Here is a 16,936-nt window from a genome sequence, read left to right on the forward strand (position 1 = left end):
CAGTTCAGTTCAGTCGCTCAGTCGTGTCCAGCTCTTTACAACCCCATGGACAGAGCATCTTGATGAAAGTGAAACAGAGTGAAAAAGCTGGTTAAAACTCAACATTCAAAAGACGAAGATCATGGCATCCGATCCCATCACTGCATGGCAAACAGACAGGGAAACAATGGAAACAGTGACAGACTTTATTCTGGGGGGCTCCAAAATCACTGCAGATGGTAACTGCAGCCATGAAATTAAACGACGATTGCTCCTTGCAAGAAAAGCTATGACGAACCTAGACAGCATATTAAAAAGACATTACTTTGCTGACAAAGGTTTGTCTAGTCAAAGCTATGGTTTTTCCAATAATCATGCACGGATGTGAGAGTTGGACCACAAAGAAAGCTGAGCGCTATAGAACTGATGCTTTTGCACTGTGGTGTTGGAGAAGCTCTTGGGAATCCCTTGGACTGCAAGGAGATCCAACCAGTCCGTCCTAAAGGAAATCAGTCCTGAATATTCATTGGAAGGACTGATGCTGAAGCTGAAGCCCCAACACTTTGGCCATCTGATGCAAACAGCAAACTCATTAGAAAAGACCCTGATGCTGGGAAAGACAGAAGGCAGGAGGAGAAGGGGACAACAGAGGATGAGACGATTGGACGGCGTCCCTGACTCAATGGACATGAGTTTGAGCAAACTCCAGGAAATGATGAAGGACAGGGAGGCCTGGCCTGCTGCAGTCCGTGGGGCTGCAAAGAGTCGGACACGACTGAGGAACTGAACAGAAACAGCAAGGTATTGTGAATAATCTTGAGGCTACAGTGAACAGAAGGGTGTAGGTTGGTTATATGCAGGGGAGATGTACAGATACCGCGCCATTTTATGAGTAACTGAGCACCCTTGAAGTTTGTTGTCTGCGGGTAGCCCGAAACCAACGCCCGAGGACATAGAGGGACGAACATGCGGCCGTTCTGGCTCCAGGCAGAGGCAGCCTGGATGAGGGCAGGGGAGCAGGGCGGGGCTGGAGCCCTGCTCTCTTGTGTGGTGAGCAAGCATCTCAGGAGGGGACCCTGGTAGGGGCAGGAGTGATCCCTGGAAGTGCAGATATCCAAGAGGCCTTCAGGAGGTAGAGTTTATTGGTCTTGAGGATCCGTTCAGTTCAGTTCAGTCGCTCAGTCACGTCCGACTCTTCACGACCCGATGGACCATAGCACGCCAGGCCTCCCTGTCCATCACCAACTCCCGGAGTTTACTCAGACTCATGTCTGTGGAGTCAGTGGAGGATAGCAAAAGGGAGGACCAGGGTGGAGTTGGAACATCCCATGGAGGAGAGCATGGCTACCTGCTCCAGTATTCTTGCCTGGGGAGTTTCATGAACAGAGGAGCCTGGCCGGCCGTGACTGAGCGGCTGACACTCACTTTCACCATGCAGCGGAAGTCTGGCTCAGGAGACGAGGTGGGGGCAGCACTCCTCTGAGCCGGGGAACTCGAGGGGAAGCCAGGCAAGGAATCCAACAGCTCACGGCAGTCAGCGTGTTATCAACTCAGTGTCTGTGGGTCTGGGACTGGGCCGGGCTTGGCCGGGAGCCTCTGCTGCCCGGTCCCTCTGCTGAGCAGAACCAACAGTGTCTATTATTTTGGGGTCCCCATTGTGCTCAGGGAGCCCAGTTCTGCAGGAGCTGCCCCTGTGGGCCATGCCTTGAGAGGCTCAACCCCCTGCAAGCCTGATGTAGGGCAAGCGAGACACCTGGGGTCAGATCTGTGTTTATTAAGCCCCTTTCATGGAGGCTCACCGCTGCCCTGCTCTGTCCTCTGTGCAGGGGGGCACAGCACTGAGCAGGCGTGCCTCTGCCCCGAAGGGAAGGGGCGAGGAAAGTGCCCTAATTACTCCACAAATGAGATCCCACAGAAACCTCCAGGGGGCTCACAGCTCAGAGCACAAAACCCATCCCCCACCTCCACCCCGCAACTGTCCCATCTCAGACAACAAGGGTGGAGGGCAGGTCAGTGTACCCCACCTCCCCTCCTTCCGGGCACGGGGGTCAGACCTTTCCTGCCCCTGGAGGTCAGAAGTGGCTGGGGACTTGTGTTGCCACTTACAGGTGAGCGAGGGTGATGCAGGTAACCCCCGGGGCAGAAACTCTCGGAGCTGCCCATTCAGGGACACAGGCGCCTCCTGGAGCGCTGCTTCTAGGGGCTGCTGCAGAAACAGCACTTTGACTGGGGTCCAAGCTGGGAAGGGCAGATAAACTGGGTCCCAGATGGTCCCAGATGGTCACAAGCTGCTGGCCTCCTCACCTTCCCCTCGTTTCGAACAGGAGCTAGCCAAAGACCAGGGCCTCATCTCATTCCAGCCCAGATGTGGAAAAAGTGTGGTGTCACGGGTGTGTATCTTGGCCTTACTGTGATAAGTGGGTGCTTACGACGTGCACCAGGCCCTGAGTCAGGCTCCGGACACTCAGGGAATGTGATAAGCACGGCTCTGTCACCACAACACGGACATTCTACTTAGGGGAGGCTGATGCTGAACCAGGAAGTGACTAAAAGAACACGACCCTGTTAGAGAGACTGTGCTGGAGTAAGCAGGTAAGGGCTTCTCAGGTGGCTGAGTGGTAAAGATTCCACCTGCCAGTGCAGAGGTCGTGGGTTTGATGCCTGGGTCAGGCAGATCTCCTGGAGAAGAAAATGGCAACCCGCTCCAATATTCCTGTTGGGAAAACCCCATGGACACAGCATCCAGGCAGACTGCAGTCCACAGGGTCACAAGGAGTCGGACACAACTGAGCGACAGCCTACTCGCACGCAGGCACGCAGATAGGGCAGGCCCGGAAAGAGACCTGGGGGTGGCTTTCGTGACATGAGAGAAGCCGTTTTGGTCTAAGTCATTGGGGGTCTAAGACTGGCCACCGTCCTTGCCCTGGACCAGGTCTCAGTAATTAATGATGTTAACGGGACACAAGGATGCAGAGACGAGCTGTCATCAGGCAACGGAAGTAACAATGCTGGACAAGACATCAGTTCTAAATATGCCCTGTTTTGTTTCAGTGGTAAAGACAAGCCTGATGACTCGATCACCAGGCCAACTGGAACCTGAGGGATGGTCTCTGACCTATAATGACCTCAATTAACTAAACCTTGGATAGCCCAAGACCCTTCACGAATATGCATGTACCCTTCCCTTAAAATAGGGCTTCCCTGATAGCTCAGTTGGTAAAGAATCCGCCTGCAATGCCGGAGACCACGGTTCAATTCCTGGGTCAGGAAGATCCACTGGAGAAGGGATAGGCTGGAATGGGTGAATTTAACTCAGACAACCATCATATCTACTACTGTGGGCAAGAATCCCTTAGAAGAAATGGAGTAGCCCTCATGGTCAACAAAAGAGTCGGAAATGCAGTACTTGGGTGCACTCTCAGAAATGACAGAATGATCTCTGTTTGTTCCCAAGGGAAAACATTCAATATCATGGTAATTCAAGCCTATGTCCCAACCAGTAGTGCTGAAGAAGCTTAAGTTAAACAGTTCTATGAAGACCTACAAGACCTTCTAGAACTAATACCCAAAAAAGATGACCTTTTCACCATAGGGGACTGGGATGCAAAAGTAGGAAGTCAAGAGATACTTGGAGTAACAGGCAAATTTGGCTTTGGCGTCCAAAATGAAGCAGGGAAAAGGCTAATAGAGTTTTGCCAACAGAACGCACTGGTCATAGCAAACACCCTCTTCCAATAACGCAAGAGAAGACCCTACACATGGACATCACCAGATGGTCAACACCAAAATCAGATTGATTATATTCTCTGCAGCCAAAGATGGAGAAGCTCTATACAGTCAGCAAAAACAAGACCGGGAGCTGACTGTGGCTCACGTCATGAACTCCTTATTGCCAAAATCAGACTTGAATTGAAGAAAGTAGGGAAAACCACTAGGCCATTCAGGTATGACCTAAATCAAATCCCTTACGATTATACAATGGAAGTGACAAATAGATTCAAGGGATTAGATCTGATAGACAGAGTGCCTGAAGAACTATGGATGGAGGTTTGTGACATTGTACAGGAGGCAGTGATCAAGAGCATCCCGAAGAAAAAGAAATGCAAGAAGGCAAAATGGTTGTCTGAGGAGGTCTTACAAACAGCCATGAAAAGAAGAGAGGCGGAAGGCAAAGGAGAAAAGATACACCTATTTGAATGCAGAGTTCCAAAGATTATATATATCTGTGGATATATTCTTTGGACTATCCAAGGAGAGATAAGAAAGTCTTCTTCAGTGATCATTTAAAGAAATAGAGGAAAATAATTGAATGAGGAAGACTAGAGATCTCAAGAAAATTAGAGATACCAAGGGAACATTTCATGCAAAAATGGGCTCAATAAAGGACAGAAATGGTAGGGACCTAACGGAAGCAGAAGATATTAAGAAGAGGTGGCAAGAATACACAGAAGAACTGTACAAAAAAGATCTTCACGACCCAGATAACCATAATGGTATGATCACATACCTAGATCCAGACATCCTGGAATTCGAAGTCCAAGTGGGCCTTAGGAAGCATCACTATGAACAAAGCTAGTGGAGGTGATGGAATTCCAGTTGAGCTCTTTCAAATCCTAAAAGATGATGCTGTAAAAGTGCTGCCAGAAAATTTGGAAAACTCAGCCACAGATCCAGCCAGTCTACCCTAAAGGAAATCAGTCCCGAATATTCACTGGAAGGACTGATGCTGAAACTCCAATCCTTTGGCCACCTGATGCAAAGAACTGACTCACTGGAAAAGACCCTGATGCTGGGAAAGATTGAAGGCGGGAGGAGAGGGGACGACAGAGTATGAGATGGTTGGATGGCATCACTGACTTGATGGACATGAGTTTGAGTAAACTCCGGGAGTTGGTGATGGACAGGGAGGTCTGGCTTGCCACAGTCACAGAGTCAGACTCGACCGAGTGACTGAACTGAACCCACCCCAGTATTCTGGCCTGGAGAACTCCATGCACTGTATAGCCGATGGGGTTGCAGAGTCAGACCCCATTCAGGGACTTGCACTTGCATTAATTTGGGAAAGATCCCAGATGTTCTCCTTACTTGCTGCAGATAATAAATCCTTCCTTGTCCTGCTCTTTACCTTGGTGTGTCTTTCAACTCAGTTCAGTTCAGTTCAGTCGCTCAGTCGTGGCTGACTCTTTGTGACCCCATGAATCACAGCACGCCAGGCCTCCCTGTCCATCACCAACTCCCAGAGTTCACTCAAACTCATGTCCATCGAGTCCGTGATGCCATCCAGCCGTCTCATCCTCTGTTGTTCCCTTCTCCTCCTGCCCCCAATCCCTCTCTGCATCAGAGTCTTTTCCAGTGAGGTAACTCTTCGCATGAGGTGGCCAAAATACTGGAGTTTCAGCTTCAGCATCAGTCCTCCCAATGAACACCAGGGACTGATCTCCTTTAGGATGGATTGGTTGGATCTCCTTGCAGTCCAAGGGACTCTCAAGAGTCTTCTCCAACACCACAGTTCAAAAGCATCAATTCTTCGGCACTCAGCTTTCTTCACAGTCTAACTCTCACATCCATACATGACCACTGGAAAAACCATAGCCTTGACTAGATGGACCTTTTTTGGCAAAGTAATGTCTGTGCTTTTGAATATGCTATCTAGGTTGGTCATAACTTTCCTTCCAAGGAGTAAGCGTCTTTTAATTTCATGGCTGCAGTCACCATCTGCAGTGATTTTGGATTCCCCCAAAATAAAGTCTGACAGTTTCCACGGTTTCCCCATCTATTTCCCATGAAGTCACCACCCCCAGAAAAAAGAATCCAGTTTTGGTAGCAACTGAGAACGAAACGAAAGGGCTCTGTGTTACAGAGACTGAACAGCCACTGTGGCTAGGGTGTCAAGGGAAGTGTGTGTTAAGTGACAGACCCACAGGTAAGGAAGCTTCGTGTAGTCGAGGAAGAGAAACGGGGAACCCAGAGAGAAGCGGGTGGGAGGGATGAGGATGAGGAGACAGGCGGGGCCCGGCCAGGCGGAGCCTCGCGGTGGCGGGCAGAGGAGGAAACCCCGCACAGACGCAGGAGGGGAAGAGCAGGCCACGTGGGAGGGCTTCCTGGAGGTCAGCGGTGAGGGAAAGCAGGCCAAGCCCCAGGCCTGGGTCCTGTCACTTCCTGGTCCTGTGACTTCGGGGGAAGCGCTTAACGCCTCCGCCCCGGGGTCTGCTCTGCGAAAAGGGACGGTGACAGCCCGCCGGCAGGGCGGCCTGGAGGCGGAGGGTGCGTGGGCAGGTGCGAAGGGGCCGCGCCGGGCCCGGGGGGGGGCTAGTCCCTGGGGCCCGGAGGTCACCGGGCCGGAGGCGGCGGAGCGCCTCCCCGGACGCTGGTGGAGGGGGCGCTGCGGAAGGCGGGCGTGGACGGCAGCTCGCAAAGGACCGCGGCCGCAACCCTTGGCGGCTGAGAGGACCGCGCGCTGGCTCTTTAAGAGGCCGGCGGGCCGCCCCGCCTCCCGGAGACCCGATTGGCTCCGTCCTCTGCACTCGCCCCGCCCCCGTTCCGGCGTAACTCCGTTTCTATTGGCTGCTACCGGCTGGGGGCGGGTCCCCGCGCCGCCGCGGGCAGGGACGGTGGCTGTTTTTGCAGTTTTGGCGGAACGCAGAGGACGCGCCTCCCTTCCGGGTCGCGGCTGCCGGGAGGGCCGCGCGGGGTCAGGCGGATCGCGTGTCCTGATCGCGTCTCCCGCCCGGTCTCCCGAAGCCGGCCTCCCGCGCCGCGCTCCCCGCGCCACTTTCCCGGCCCGAGCGCCGGAGGCCCAGGCCCGCGGCCTTTGGCGGGGTCCGCGCCCGGCGGCGGATGGGCGGCCGGGGCCCCAGGTAAGGGGAAGTCCCTGCTCTGCCCCAGCTGCGCGAGCCGATCCCGAACGTCCCTGTCCCGCCTCCTGCCGCCGGGAGCGGGCCTCCCGCCCAGAGGCAGGCCCAGGGCCGCCGGGGAGACCGAGCTCCCGGACCCTGCACCCCAGGCTGTGCGCCGAGACGTGTCTGCGAATGGTCACCTCCGGCTCCCGCGTCCGAGAGGGTGGGGGTGGGGGGTGTCTCCTGGCAGGGGCACCGGGAGGTGCCCTGTCGTCGCTGTGTGGTGGGGATCGAGCCGTGGGGCCTCCCGGACGGTCCTCCCACTGTCCAGGAGGGCTGGGCCGCCCTCTCTCTGCTGCTGGACGTTCATCTGTCCAGCTCACCACATTGGCTGTCCCCCCGAGAACTGGGTCATGACCCGCCCGGGCTGGACGTCCCACAGACACATAGACACACAGCTGAGGGCCATTTCGGATGGAAGGGGTGGTCAGGGAGGGCTCCTCAGAGGAGCTGGCCCAAAGGATGCGATCTGGTTGCGGGCTGGGAGAGCACGCAGCCGGCCAAGTCGAAGGGAATCTGCAGAGGTCGGGCCAGAAGGCACAGGGCTGTCTTCCCTCCTGGGGACTCCTGGTAGGGTCCACCCCATTCCCCAAGGCTGGAGGATAATGGTGGTGAAACGTTCGGTCCAGGATTGAAATCTCCGTGAGCAGCTGGGGCCGGCTGCCCTGAGTGGTGTTTCCACAGCAGCCCATCTGCTCAGGGTTTTCTGTTTCTGCAGGGCTCCCATCCAGGACCTCTGCACAGACTGGGGAGACCCAGAAACTCAGAGGCTGAGGCTCAGAGAAGTAGGGCCCTTCTGGCCCAGGTCCAGCACGCAGGGCCCACACCACTGGCATGATGCCTACAGGCTGGCCGCAGACAGAGGGAGGGCGAGAGGGTGGGAGGAGGTCTCTGGAATGGCAGCGAGGTCAGGAGCGTCCTCCCCAGGTGGAAGAGACAGTCTGTCCCAGCGTCCCTGGTCCTGAGCGGCACGGGGCTGCCCAGGGCACTCAGCGTCCCAGGAAGTCTCCCTCTCTCCGTGCCCTTCGCCAGCCTGCCCTCCTGCCCCCTCTCTCCTGCAAACCCCCCGCTCTGGCACGGCCTGGAGCTCACCTGTGGTGGGGGAGGGGAATGGGGGGGCCTCCGATGGTCCCCCTCAGCCTCCTTCTGTCTGTAATGGGACAGCGGCTGGCTGCCTGCTCCTGGAGGCCGGAGTGGTGGCCCCACGGGTCAGCACGCAGAAAGTAGGGGCCCAGAGCGCCCACCGGAAGGGAGGGGCGCGCCTGTCCTGTTGCTTGAGTCCCAGCTTCAGTCATTTTGTGAGCTCTGACACACTGTGGCAACCTATTGTGAGTCCTGTGATCCCCACCCCTGCCTGCCCCAAGTTCACTTGTTACCAGCACCCTACCCTGGATCAGGCCTGGGGGGCCCTGTGTCTGCAGGGGAGACACCGAGCCCTGGGACACTCCCCTGGGAGGGGCCCCGGGCCCTGGAGGCAGGCTGGGCTGCAGGGCTCTCCTCTTCCCCAGCTCTTACAGGGAGAGTGGGGCCGGGGCGGGGGAGATAGGCACGGCGGGCACCCACTTTCCCCAGCCCAGACTCCGGAGTGAGTGGGGCTTGAACCCACACCCCCAGCTCCCGCTCTGGGGAGAAATCAGCAGTCCCCTTGTGTGTGTGGTCCTGTGGAGACTCCCTTCTCCGCTCTTGCCTGATCCTTCCAGCAGCCGTGCTGGTGGGGGTGCTGCGGTCCCGAGACACTGAGAAAGGGAAGAGACTGGCCCAAGGTCACAAAGGCAGCACCTGGCAGAGCCAGAAGGTCAAGCTGGGCATTTGTTAAGATTTCAGAATGCAGGGTCCTCCCCAGCGGTGGGGCTGGGGCACCTAGCTTCGGGCATGGCTGGGCCCAGGGGCTCCTGCCCGGTGCTGTCTGCGTCTCTCCTCCTGTTCCTCTGTCGGCTCTCGTTCCACGTGGACTGCAGTGTGAATGCTCCCTGGAGTTGCAGAGGGGGTGTTGTAAGTCATACCAACACCCTGTGCCTGGAGACGGGGGTCCTGAGGTTTCCTCCAGGGAAAGGGGGTGCCGGCCACGCAAAGCCTGGAGAAGTCCTCTAGCTGCGCTCCCACTCTGTGTGGCCGCCGTCCACCCACGGGCTCCTCTCGGCTGTGCGGGGGTCCCTGCAGGACACGAGGCAGCCCTGAAACCACCCTGCTGAGGGGCCCGCACTGACCACGCCACCCCCGCTGGCAACCACTGGCTTACGGTCAGCGGCTCCAGCTTCTGGTGCTGGTGAGGGCCTTTGTTATGAGCACAGGGCATCAAGGAGGTCCTGCAATGATGGAGCACCTGCTGAGCGATCGTGGGGACAGTGTCCTCACCTTAGCAATCCCAGGGACACCCCCTCACCTTAGCATCGCGAAGACACCGTCTGCAGTTGGCCAGGCCGCTGCAGGCGCCCTGAGGCTCAGGTCAGAGCCTGGAATGAGCTTCCCGTGCCCTCTGCCCTCACCGCTACTTGGGTCCATCTGTGGGTCCTGCTGGCCGACCCTCCCAAAGGGGTCCCAGGTCCCACCACTCCACCCCTGCCGCCCCCAGCAGGCCGAGTGCTCCATCTCCCTGCCCCCATCCCCTGCTTTGGTGCCACCTCCACCGTCTCCCTCCCCCTACCGTTGTGCTTAGAGGGAGACTGGCTGGCCAGGCCGCCCTGTCTCCTCTCTCTTCCGGCGGCAGCGTGCCCTGTGCCCTTTGAACGGGCCAAGACTGCTGCCCCTGCCGTTGCCTCCACTGCCCCCTCCCCGGGATGTGCTCCCCGGGATGTGCTCCCGGGGATGTGCTCCCCGGGATTACCCCCGTCCAGCTACTTCCAGTTACTTAGGTCTCAGTCCAAATACCGTTGTGTCTGACAAGCCCGCCTGTGGCAGTGCTCCTCTGCATTCCGGCTCAGCTGCTGAGCAGGGCTGAGGTGATGAGGTGGACGGGCTCTGCCGCCTGCTGCACAGCAGTCTGTGCCGGCTGACCTGCTTGTCTGAGACCCAGACACCCTTTCGCCCTGGGCTCCATGACTTCTGCCTCGTGGTCCAGAGTGGCTGCTGCTGCCCCCACCACCACACCCGCAATTCCAGGCAGTGGGAAAGGAGGAGGGCTGCCCTGAAAATTGGCACACCTTGCTGCTCACAGCCAGCTGGACGCAACTCGGTCACGCAGCCACAGCCAGCACGGAGGGGAGCTGGGACAGTGGCCCTGCTTCTGGGAAGCCTCGTGCCAGCTAGAACCCATGGCTGTGCTGCGAAGCAGCGTGGACCCTGGGCACCCCGGCACTCTGTGCTGCGTTTCCCGGCGTTTTAGTTTGTTCCCCTCCTGCTTCTCAGCACGTGCCTCTAGAGGTTTGGTTTGTAAGCACGAGTGCTTTAGCACCTTCCATCCCCTTTAACACCTCCTGGCCTCCTCATCAGGCTGCCAAGGGGGACTGACCCCAGAGCCGCTGGTGGCCTGTGTGGGAGGGAAGGACAAGGGGTTCTGAGCCCCCGGTCCAGGCTCGCCCACCCCAGAGTCTTCCCCAAGCGCAGGGCTGCCCCTGCACCCCCCACCCTGGCCTGCACAGCGGGCGCCGGCCCCCCGCAGGGAGCATCCTGGGCTGCTCGTGGCCGACCTGGGCACTCAGCGCGTAAACGGTTCACCTTCCTCGTTGTTAAAAACCTGCTGAAGCCGTAACCCACCCACAAAGGCACCCCACTCACAGGCGCGTGCTCACAGCCAGCACACCCGCGCACCGACCCTGCCGCGGGCCTGCCGCCCTCCACCGGGCGCCCCTCCCCGGCCTCCACTCAGCCTGGTGCCTGCCAGGCCGGGACAGGGACTCGCTCCTGTTTGTGGGCAGCGTTCTAGCGTTGGCACAGACACCCTGCTGAGCGGGCGTTCTGCTGATGGTGGCACTTGGGCTGCTCGCGCCCCAGGCTGTCGCGGACTGCTGGGGGCGGGGGCGCCGGGTCAGGAGCGCGGCCTGTTCAGTCGTCGTTTTCAGTGCTGGCACCTGTCGCGTCCTGCTGCCGGGCCCCGCGCTCCCTGCAGACACCCCCTCCTGCCTGCTGGGCTGGGGACCCCAAGACCCTGGTGCTGCTCACGTGCTGACTCTCCCCTCCCCCCACAGGGCTGGCTGCTGGCAGGATGGACACCTGGGACATGGGGGCCAGTTCGCCCCCGCCTCTGGCGCCCAACATCAGCGTGCCGCACCGCTGCCTGCTGCTGCTCTACGAGGACATCGGCACCTCGCGGTGAGGGGCACGGCCCTGCCCGTGAGAGGGGCTCCCTGTGGGCGTGTGTGTGCATGCGTGTGTGGGGGGAGGCAGGCACAGCCCTGTGTATGTGTGTGTGTGTGTGTGTGTGTGAGGCAGGCACAGCCCTGTGTATGTGTGTGTGTGTGTGTGTGAGGCAGGCACAGCCCTGTGTATGTGTGTGTGTGTGAGGCAGGTACAGCCCTGTGTATGTGTGTGTGTGTGTGTGTGTGTGAGGCAGGCACAGCCCTGTGTATTTGTGTGTGTGTGTGTGTGTGTGAGGCAGGCACAGCCCTGTGTATTTGTGTGTGTGTGTGTATGTGTGTGAGGCAGGCACAGCCCTGTGTATTTGTGTGTGTGTGTGTGTGAGAGGCAGGCACAGCCCTGTGTATTTGTGTGTGTGTATGTGTGTGTGAGGCACAGCCCTGTGCCTGTGTGTGTGTGTGTGTGTGTGTGTGTGTGAGGCAGGCACAGCCCTGTGTATTTGTGTGTGCTGTGTCTGTGTGAGGCACAGCCCTGTGTGTGTGTGTGTGTGTGTGTGTGGGAGGCAGGCGTGCTGGAGTGCAGACAGCCCCACCGCTGAGCCGCCTGCTGTGCCCGTCTTCCAGGGTCCGGTACTGGGACCTCCTGCTGCTCATCCCCAACGTGCTGTTTTTCATCTTCCTGCTCTGGAAGCTTCCATTTGCTCGGGCCAAGATTCGAGTCACCTCCAGCCCCATCTTTATCACTTTTTATATCCTGGTGAGTTCATTCCAATCGGTGACAGAAAACCCAGTTCCACCTGGCTTAAGCAAAACAGGGAATTATTAGCTGTCTTTGTAAAGAATAGCTAGCTTCAGGTGTGGCTGCATCCAGGGGTTACCTGGCGCTGTCAAGACCCTCTCTTTGCCTGTCCACTTGCCGCTGGCCTTACCTTCACATGCGTTCTCCCCGCACAGTATCAAAAGCATCCAAGAGCAGCTGTGTGCTGACCTCCCTGAGCTGACCCCCTGCCAGCTGCAGCGGAAGGGCATCACTCGGTGGTTGCACACTGCAGACCTGGCGTTGCCTCTGAGTGGCCCACCTGGGACCCCTGTTCATCCCTGACTCGCAGGGAAAGAGACACTCTGGGGCTGGAAGGGAGGGGTCAGCTCAGCGAGACTGCATGGACCGAGGAGGGTAGTGGCCCCGGGAGCAAACTGGGAAAGTATGGCTTGAAGGAAAGGGGAGTGGGTGCCAGGTGGGGGTGCCCAGCGTGCTGACCTCTGGCTGTGCCAAGAGACCTGGGGCCAGCGGCATGGCCCCTCTAGACCTCAGTGCCCATCCTCCAGATGCGCTGTGGATCTTTTCAGCTCACGGTGCTGTGAGCATGCCCCCAGTGGGAGCACATAGAGCTCCCACCCCTGGCTGCCTGGCACGCGGCGGGCATGTGGCCCCAAGTGGTGTCAGCCTCCCGAGGCTGGACACGGTTTTCCAGGCTCAGGGGTCAGATGGTACAGTCTTGTGCCCACAGAAGCGATTCTGGGAGAAGTCATCCCCTGGTGTGACCTCCCCTCAACCCTGGGCCCTCTCTGCCTCCCCAGGTGTTCGTGGTGGCGCTGGTGGGCATTGCCCGGGCGGTGGTGTCCATGACGGTCAGCACATCAGATGCCGCGACGGTGGCTGACAAGGTGGGCCTGGGCCTGTCGGTGGGGGCACTGGGCGCCGGGAGGGGCGCCGGCCCCAGGGCTGACGCTCTGCCCCACTGTGTCCAGATCCTGTGGGAGATCACGCGCTTCTTCCTGCTGGCCATCGAGCTGAGCGTGGTCATCCTGGGCCTGGCCTTCGGTGTGTGTGCCCCTGCGGCCTGCGCCCACCCCAGCCCCGCCCCCGGCACTGGCCCCGCCCCGGCCCCGCGCCGGGCGGGCCCCGCCCCCTGACCAGGACGTTTGTTCCAGGGCACCTGGAGAGCAAGTCCAGCATCAGGCGGGTGCTGGCCATCACCACGGTGCTGTCGCTGGCCTACTCCGTCACGCAGGTGAGGGGCAGGGGGCAGGCAGCGGGGGCCTGGGCGTGCACTGCCGCTGGTCCTGGGCGGGGGCGGCGTCAGGACATCAAGTGCAGGGGCTCAAACACTGCAAGCCGCGCGCTGGGCGCCTCGGATTCTCATCCACCAGGCTGGACCTGCTGTTCAGCAAGCAGCCGGCAGCTCTGCGGGTCCCCCCAAGGGCCGGCCTCCAGAGGGCCCTCTGCTAGCGGGGGACCCCCGCCTGGGGGCGGGCTGTGGCGGAGCGGAGGCTGGAGCGGGGACCGAGGGCCTTAGTGGGGCGGGCTGCGGGAGCCCCTGAGGCCCGCCCCCGCCCCCCGCAGGGCACGCTGGAGATCCTGTACCCCGACGCCCACCTGTCGGCCGAGGATTTCAACATCTACGGGCACGGAGGCCGCCAGTTCTGGGTCGTCAGCTCCTGTTTCTTCTTCCTGGTGAGCCAACGGGGGGGCCGGGGCTGCCCACGGGGCCTGGGCGCGCTGCTGAGGGGCCGGGCGCCCGTCAGCCCCAATGCCTCCACAGGTGTACTCCCTGGTGGTCGTGCTCCCCAAGACCCCGCTGAAGGAGCGCATATCCCTGCCGTGTGAGTGCCCGGGGTGGGGCCGGGCGTGGGGCGGGGGTGGCTGGGGGTGATGGGGGTTGGAGGGTTGCGGGGTGGTTGGGGGTGGGGGGTGATGGGGTGGGGAGTGGTTGAGGGTTGGTCGGGGTTTGTGGGGTGGTTGGGGGGTTTGGGTTGGGGGTAGGGGTGTTGGGGAGTGGGGGGGGTGGGGGTGGCAGTGGTTGGGGGGGTCGGGGGTGTGGTTGTGGGTGCCCCGGGTGGGCCCTGGCCCCGGGCAGGGCCTCACGCGCCCGCCCTGCAGCGCGGAGGAGCTTCTACGTGTACGCGGGCATCCTGGCGCTGCTCAACCTGGTGCAAGGGCTGGGGAGCGCGCTGCTGTGCGCAGACATCGTCGAGGGGCTCTGGTATGTGCGGGGGGCGGGGGGCGGGGGGCCAGGAGAGGGGCGCAGGCCCGCCGCTGCAGCCCTGACTCGCCCCTGCCCCCAGCTGCGTGGACGCCACCACCTTCCTCTACTTCAGCTTCTTTGCGCCCCTCATCTACGTGGCCTTCCTGCGCGGCTTCTTCGGGTGAGCCGCTCACGTGGGAGGGATGCGGGCTGGGACTTTGAGCCGGAGGCTGTGGGCGGGGTCGCTTGCCTGCGCCCAACCCCGCCTCCACCCCCCCACCCTCCAGCCTCCAGTCCTCCGTCCTCCGGCCTGGGGCTCAGGCGCCCAGGCTTCCGGGAGCTGAGGAGGCCGAGGGTGCGTGTGGAGAGCATGCCCATGCGTGTGCGCACACGTGCGTGCCCAGTGGGTGGTGGCTAGCCGGGCGGGCGGGGGTCAGAGCGGTGGGCGCCCGGTGCTACGCACACCTGCAGGTTAAGGCCCACCGTTCCCCAGGATGGACTCCGTCCACCCACTTGACGTGAGAAGGCAGGTGCTCCCCGGGTTGACTCGCCTGGAGCTGGGGGGCTCACACGTGTCCCAGTGGACCTCAGAGGGCAGACAAGGGAGGGTGCCTCGAGGGTTGGGTGTTAGGGGCCCAGCCCCAGCAAAAGAGGGCCTTCTGGACTCACGGAGGCCCCCTGACTTTCTTCCCCACCAGCTCGGAGCCCAAGATTCTCTTCTCCTACAAATGCCAAGTGGATGAGACGGAGGAGCCGGACATGCACCTGCCCCAGCCCTACGCGGTGGCCCGGCGGGAGGGCCTGGAGGCAGCCGGGGCGGCCAGCACGCAGTTCGACTCGGCCGGGGTGGCCTACCTGGACGATGTGGCCTCCTTGCCGTACCACACCGGCAGTATCAACAGCTTGGACAGTGAGCGCTGGAAGGCCATCAACGCCTGACACAGTCCCCCGGGGCCCGGACCGCAGGGGGCAGGCCGCGGTGGGCCGGGGGCAGAGAGCCCCAGCAGAGCAGACGAGGGGCCCTGCCCACCCTCCGTCCCCACCTCTGTTCAGCCAGGGCCACTCCCCCTCCCAGCCACCCCTGCCCCACTCAGGGACGCGGCCCCGACCGTGTGTCCCAGGGCCGGCCGGCTGCCGCCTCCCTGCAGCCTGGGCCCCGGGACTGGACTGGCCTCCTCACCGCCCACCCCTGCCCCAGAGCCCGCGCCAACGGGTGGGCTGAAGTGTGTCTATTTTCCTGATCTGTTTTCTAATAAAAAGGAACAGAGTGGACGGTGGCGGCACGGAGGGTTGGCGGGGCCGGGCGCTGCCCGTGCCCCTGGCGGGACGGTCCTCACTCTGCCTGCCGGGCGGCCCGTGAGGACTGGGGGCAGCGTGGGTTTTGGGGGGAAGCAGGATCAGACTTCTCCCTCCTGCCAGTCCCCGCACTGGCAGGCCCTCGGGGCGCCCAGGGAATGGTCCCCGTTGCCCTCCCATCAGGACCAGCTTTCAGCTTCCAAGGAGCAGCTGTGTGCTCGCAGCTGGGAGGGCTCGGGATGTGACTTCCTTATCTCTCAGAGATTCCTTCTTATCAGCACTAAAAAAGCCTTAAGAGTTTCCAAGGCTGGAAACTAAAATTCCACTATTGGGCACCAAGAGGAAGGGGGGGAAAAAAGTAGGCTCAACAAGCTGAAAACATCGACGATGGGCAGAAGAGAATGGGCCACCGGGGGCGGCGGGGGCATCTCCTCTGGGGGGAGGACGTCCGGTGCTGCGGGCACGGCCTCCGCCCAGGGCTGCAGGGGTGAGGCCCCGCCCTCAGCAGCTGCTGGAGACACAGCTTTAATAACAGCCCCTGGGCGGTGTTTTAATAACAACTTCGGGGATTAAGCATCAGGGAGACGAGCCTCCATGTCCCCTCCCTCCTGACCCTGCCTGGCCCCTGGGACCACGTGCCCACTGGGATGAATTTCCCATGTCACCAGAGCACACGCGTGTGCGTCCGCAGACCATGGGCTTTGCCTCAAACCCGCGAGTTCACACAGCTCTTCTCCCACCTGCGGTCCTCAGCTCCCCTTCCAGGCCCCACCTCCCGACTGGCTCTCCGCTGTGTAGGCGGAGCATCATCTACTTGTCCGTTCTGTTTTGCGGTGACTGGTGTCCGACGCCTGCCCTGCGTCTGTCTGATCCCCTGTGCACGCGAGGGGCTCCTGGGCAGATCCAGGGGATGGAGGTCTGGGTTGTTCTTTCTCTCAGTGGTCGGGGTGATCGGGCCACAGACCCAGAGATCTCACACTGGGTCCTTCCTCACCCTCGGGGCTTCTGAGACCCCTCAGGGGGTCCCTGAGGTCACAGCTATTCTTGTAGTAGCGAACACGAGTGCACCGGGAAATTTTCCAGACCCGGCGGGCGATGATGTCATAGCTGTGATGGCCGATGGCATGTGGGCATTATTAAAATTAAACTTTTGAGTCTCTGATTTCAAATACATAAACGTCAGTAGACTAACTCCCATCCAGGATGCTCGCTCCTCGCTCCGGGAATTCTCATTCATCTCAGAATAGTCACAGCTGGCCCCCGCGTCCACCGGGGGTCGCGGAGGGCCTGTTATAGTCTGACCTGCCTGATCCATCGCTTGGGACACTGAGCATCCGAGCAGGGAGTCCTTTCTGAGGCCGGGAGGGGCGGGAAGTCAGGGGGCCCGGCGCAGGTCAGACTCTGCCGCCGTGAGTGACCCGAACCCTCCGGCCTTAGTTCCAGATGCACAGAAGGGAACAGACGGCTGGCGTCCCTGGGGCATCGACAGGCAGGGTGGGCACAGTGCCAGCCCCGCGGATGCCATCCTGTGTGCTCCCTGTAGACGGACCTTCCTCCTGCTTGATAC

The 16,936-nt window shown here is 60.5% G+C and overlaps 1 protein-coding gene across 4 annotated transcripts; it reads left to right on the forward strand.

Annotated features, from left to right (window-relative positions):
* The first annotated feature begins 6,001 nt into the window (after positions 1-6,001).
* Positions 6,002-15,345, forward strand: TPRA1 (transmembrane protein adipocyte associated 1). Of its 4 annotated transcripts, none has more exons than XM_027957875.3 (11): positions 6,002-6,086; positions 11,000-11,123; positions 11,732-11,864; positions 12,686-12,772; positions 12,857-12,929; positions 13,040-13,119; positions 13,452-13,562; positions 13,651-13,711; positions 13,989-14,091; positions 14,174-14,254; positions 14,772-15,345. In XM_027957875.3, the coding sequence occupies exons 2-11, from the start codon at positions 11,017-11,019 to the stop codon at positions 15,010-15,012; spliced, it is 1,077 nt and encodes a 358-aa protein (XP_027813676.1). In that variant the 5' UTR covers positions 6,002-6,086; positions 11,000-11,016; the 3' UTR covers positions 15,013-15,345. The 4 variants fall into 4 exon arrangements, with proteins under 4 accessions (XP_027813676.1, XP_027813675.1, XP_027813674.1 ...); XM_027957874.2 differs by lacking the exon at positions 6,002-6,086 and adding an exon at positions 6,134-6,255; XM_027957873.2 differs by lacking the exon at positions 6,002-6,086 and adding an exon at positions 6,134-6,243.
* Positions 15,346-16,936: the final 1,591 nt, after the last annotated feature.

Source organism: Ovis aries, chromosome 19 (genome assembly GCF_016772045.2).
Source record: "Ovis aries strain OAR_USU_Benz2616 breed Rambouillet chromosome 19, ARS-UI_Ramb_v3.0, whole genome shotgun sequence".
NCBI classification, from domain to species: domain Eukaryota; kingdom Metazoa; phylum Chordata; class Mammalia; order Artiodactyla; family Bovidae; genus Ovis; species Ovis aries.

Bases quoted from the DNA above. Each gene is read 5' to 3' on its own strand.
- TPRA1 (XM_027957875.3), top strand. From the start codon at position 11,017: ATGGACACCTGGGACATGGGGGCCAGTTCGCCCCCGCCTCTGGCGCCC. The intron at 11,865-12,685 runs GTGAGTTCATTC...CTGCCTCCCCAG, and splicing joins TTATCACTTTTTATATCCTG to GTGTTCGTGGTGGCGCTGGT. The intron at 13,712-13,988 runs GTGAGTGCCCGG...CCCGCCCTGCAG, and splicing joins GGAGCGCATATCCCTGCCGT to CGCGGAGGAGCTTCTACGTG.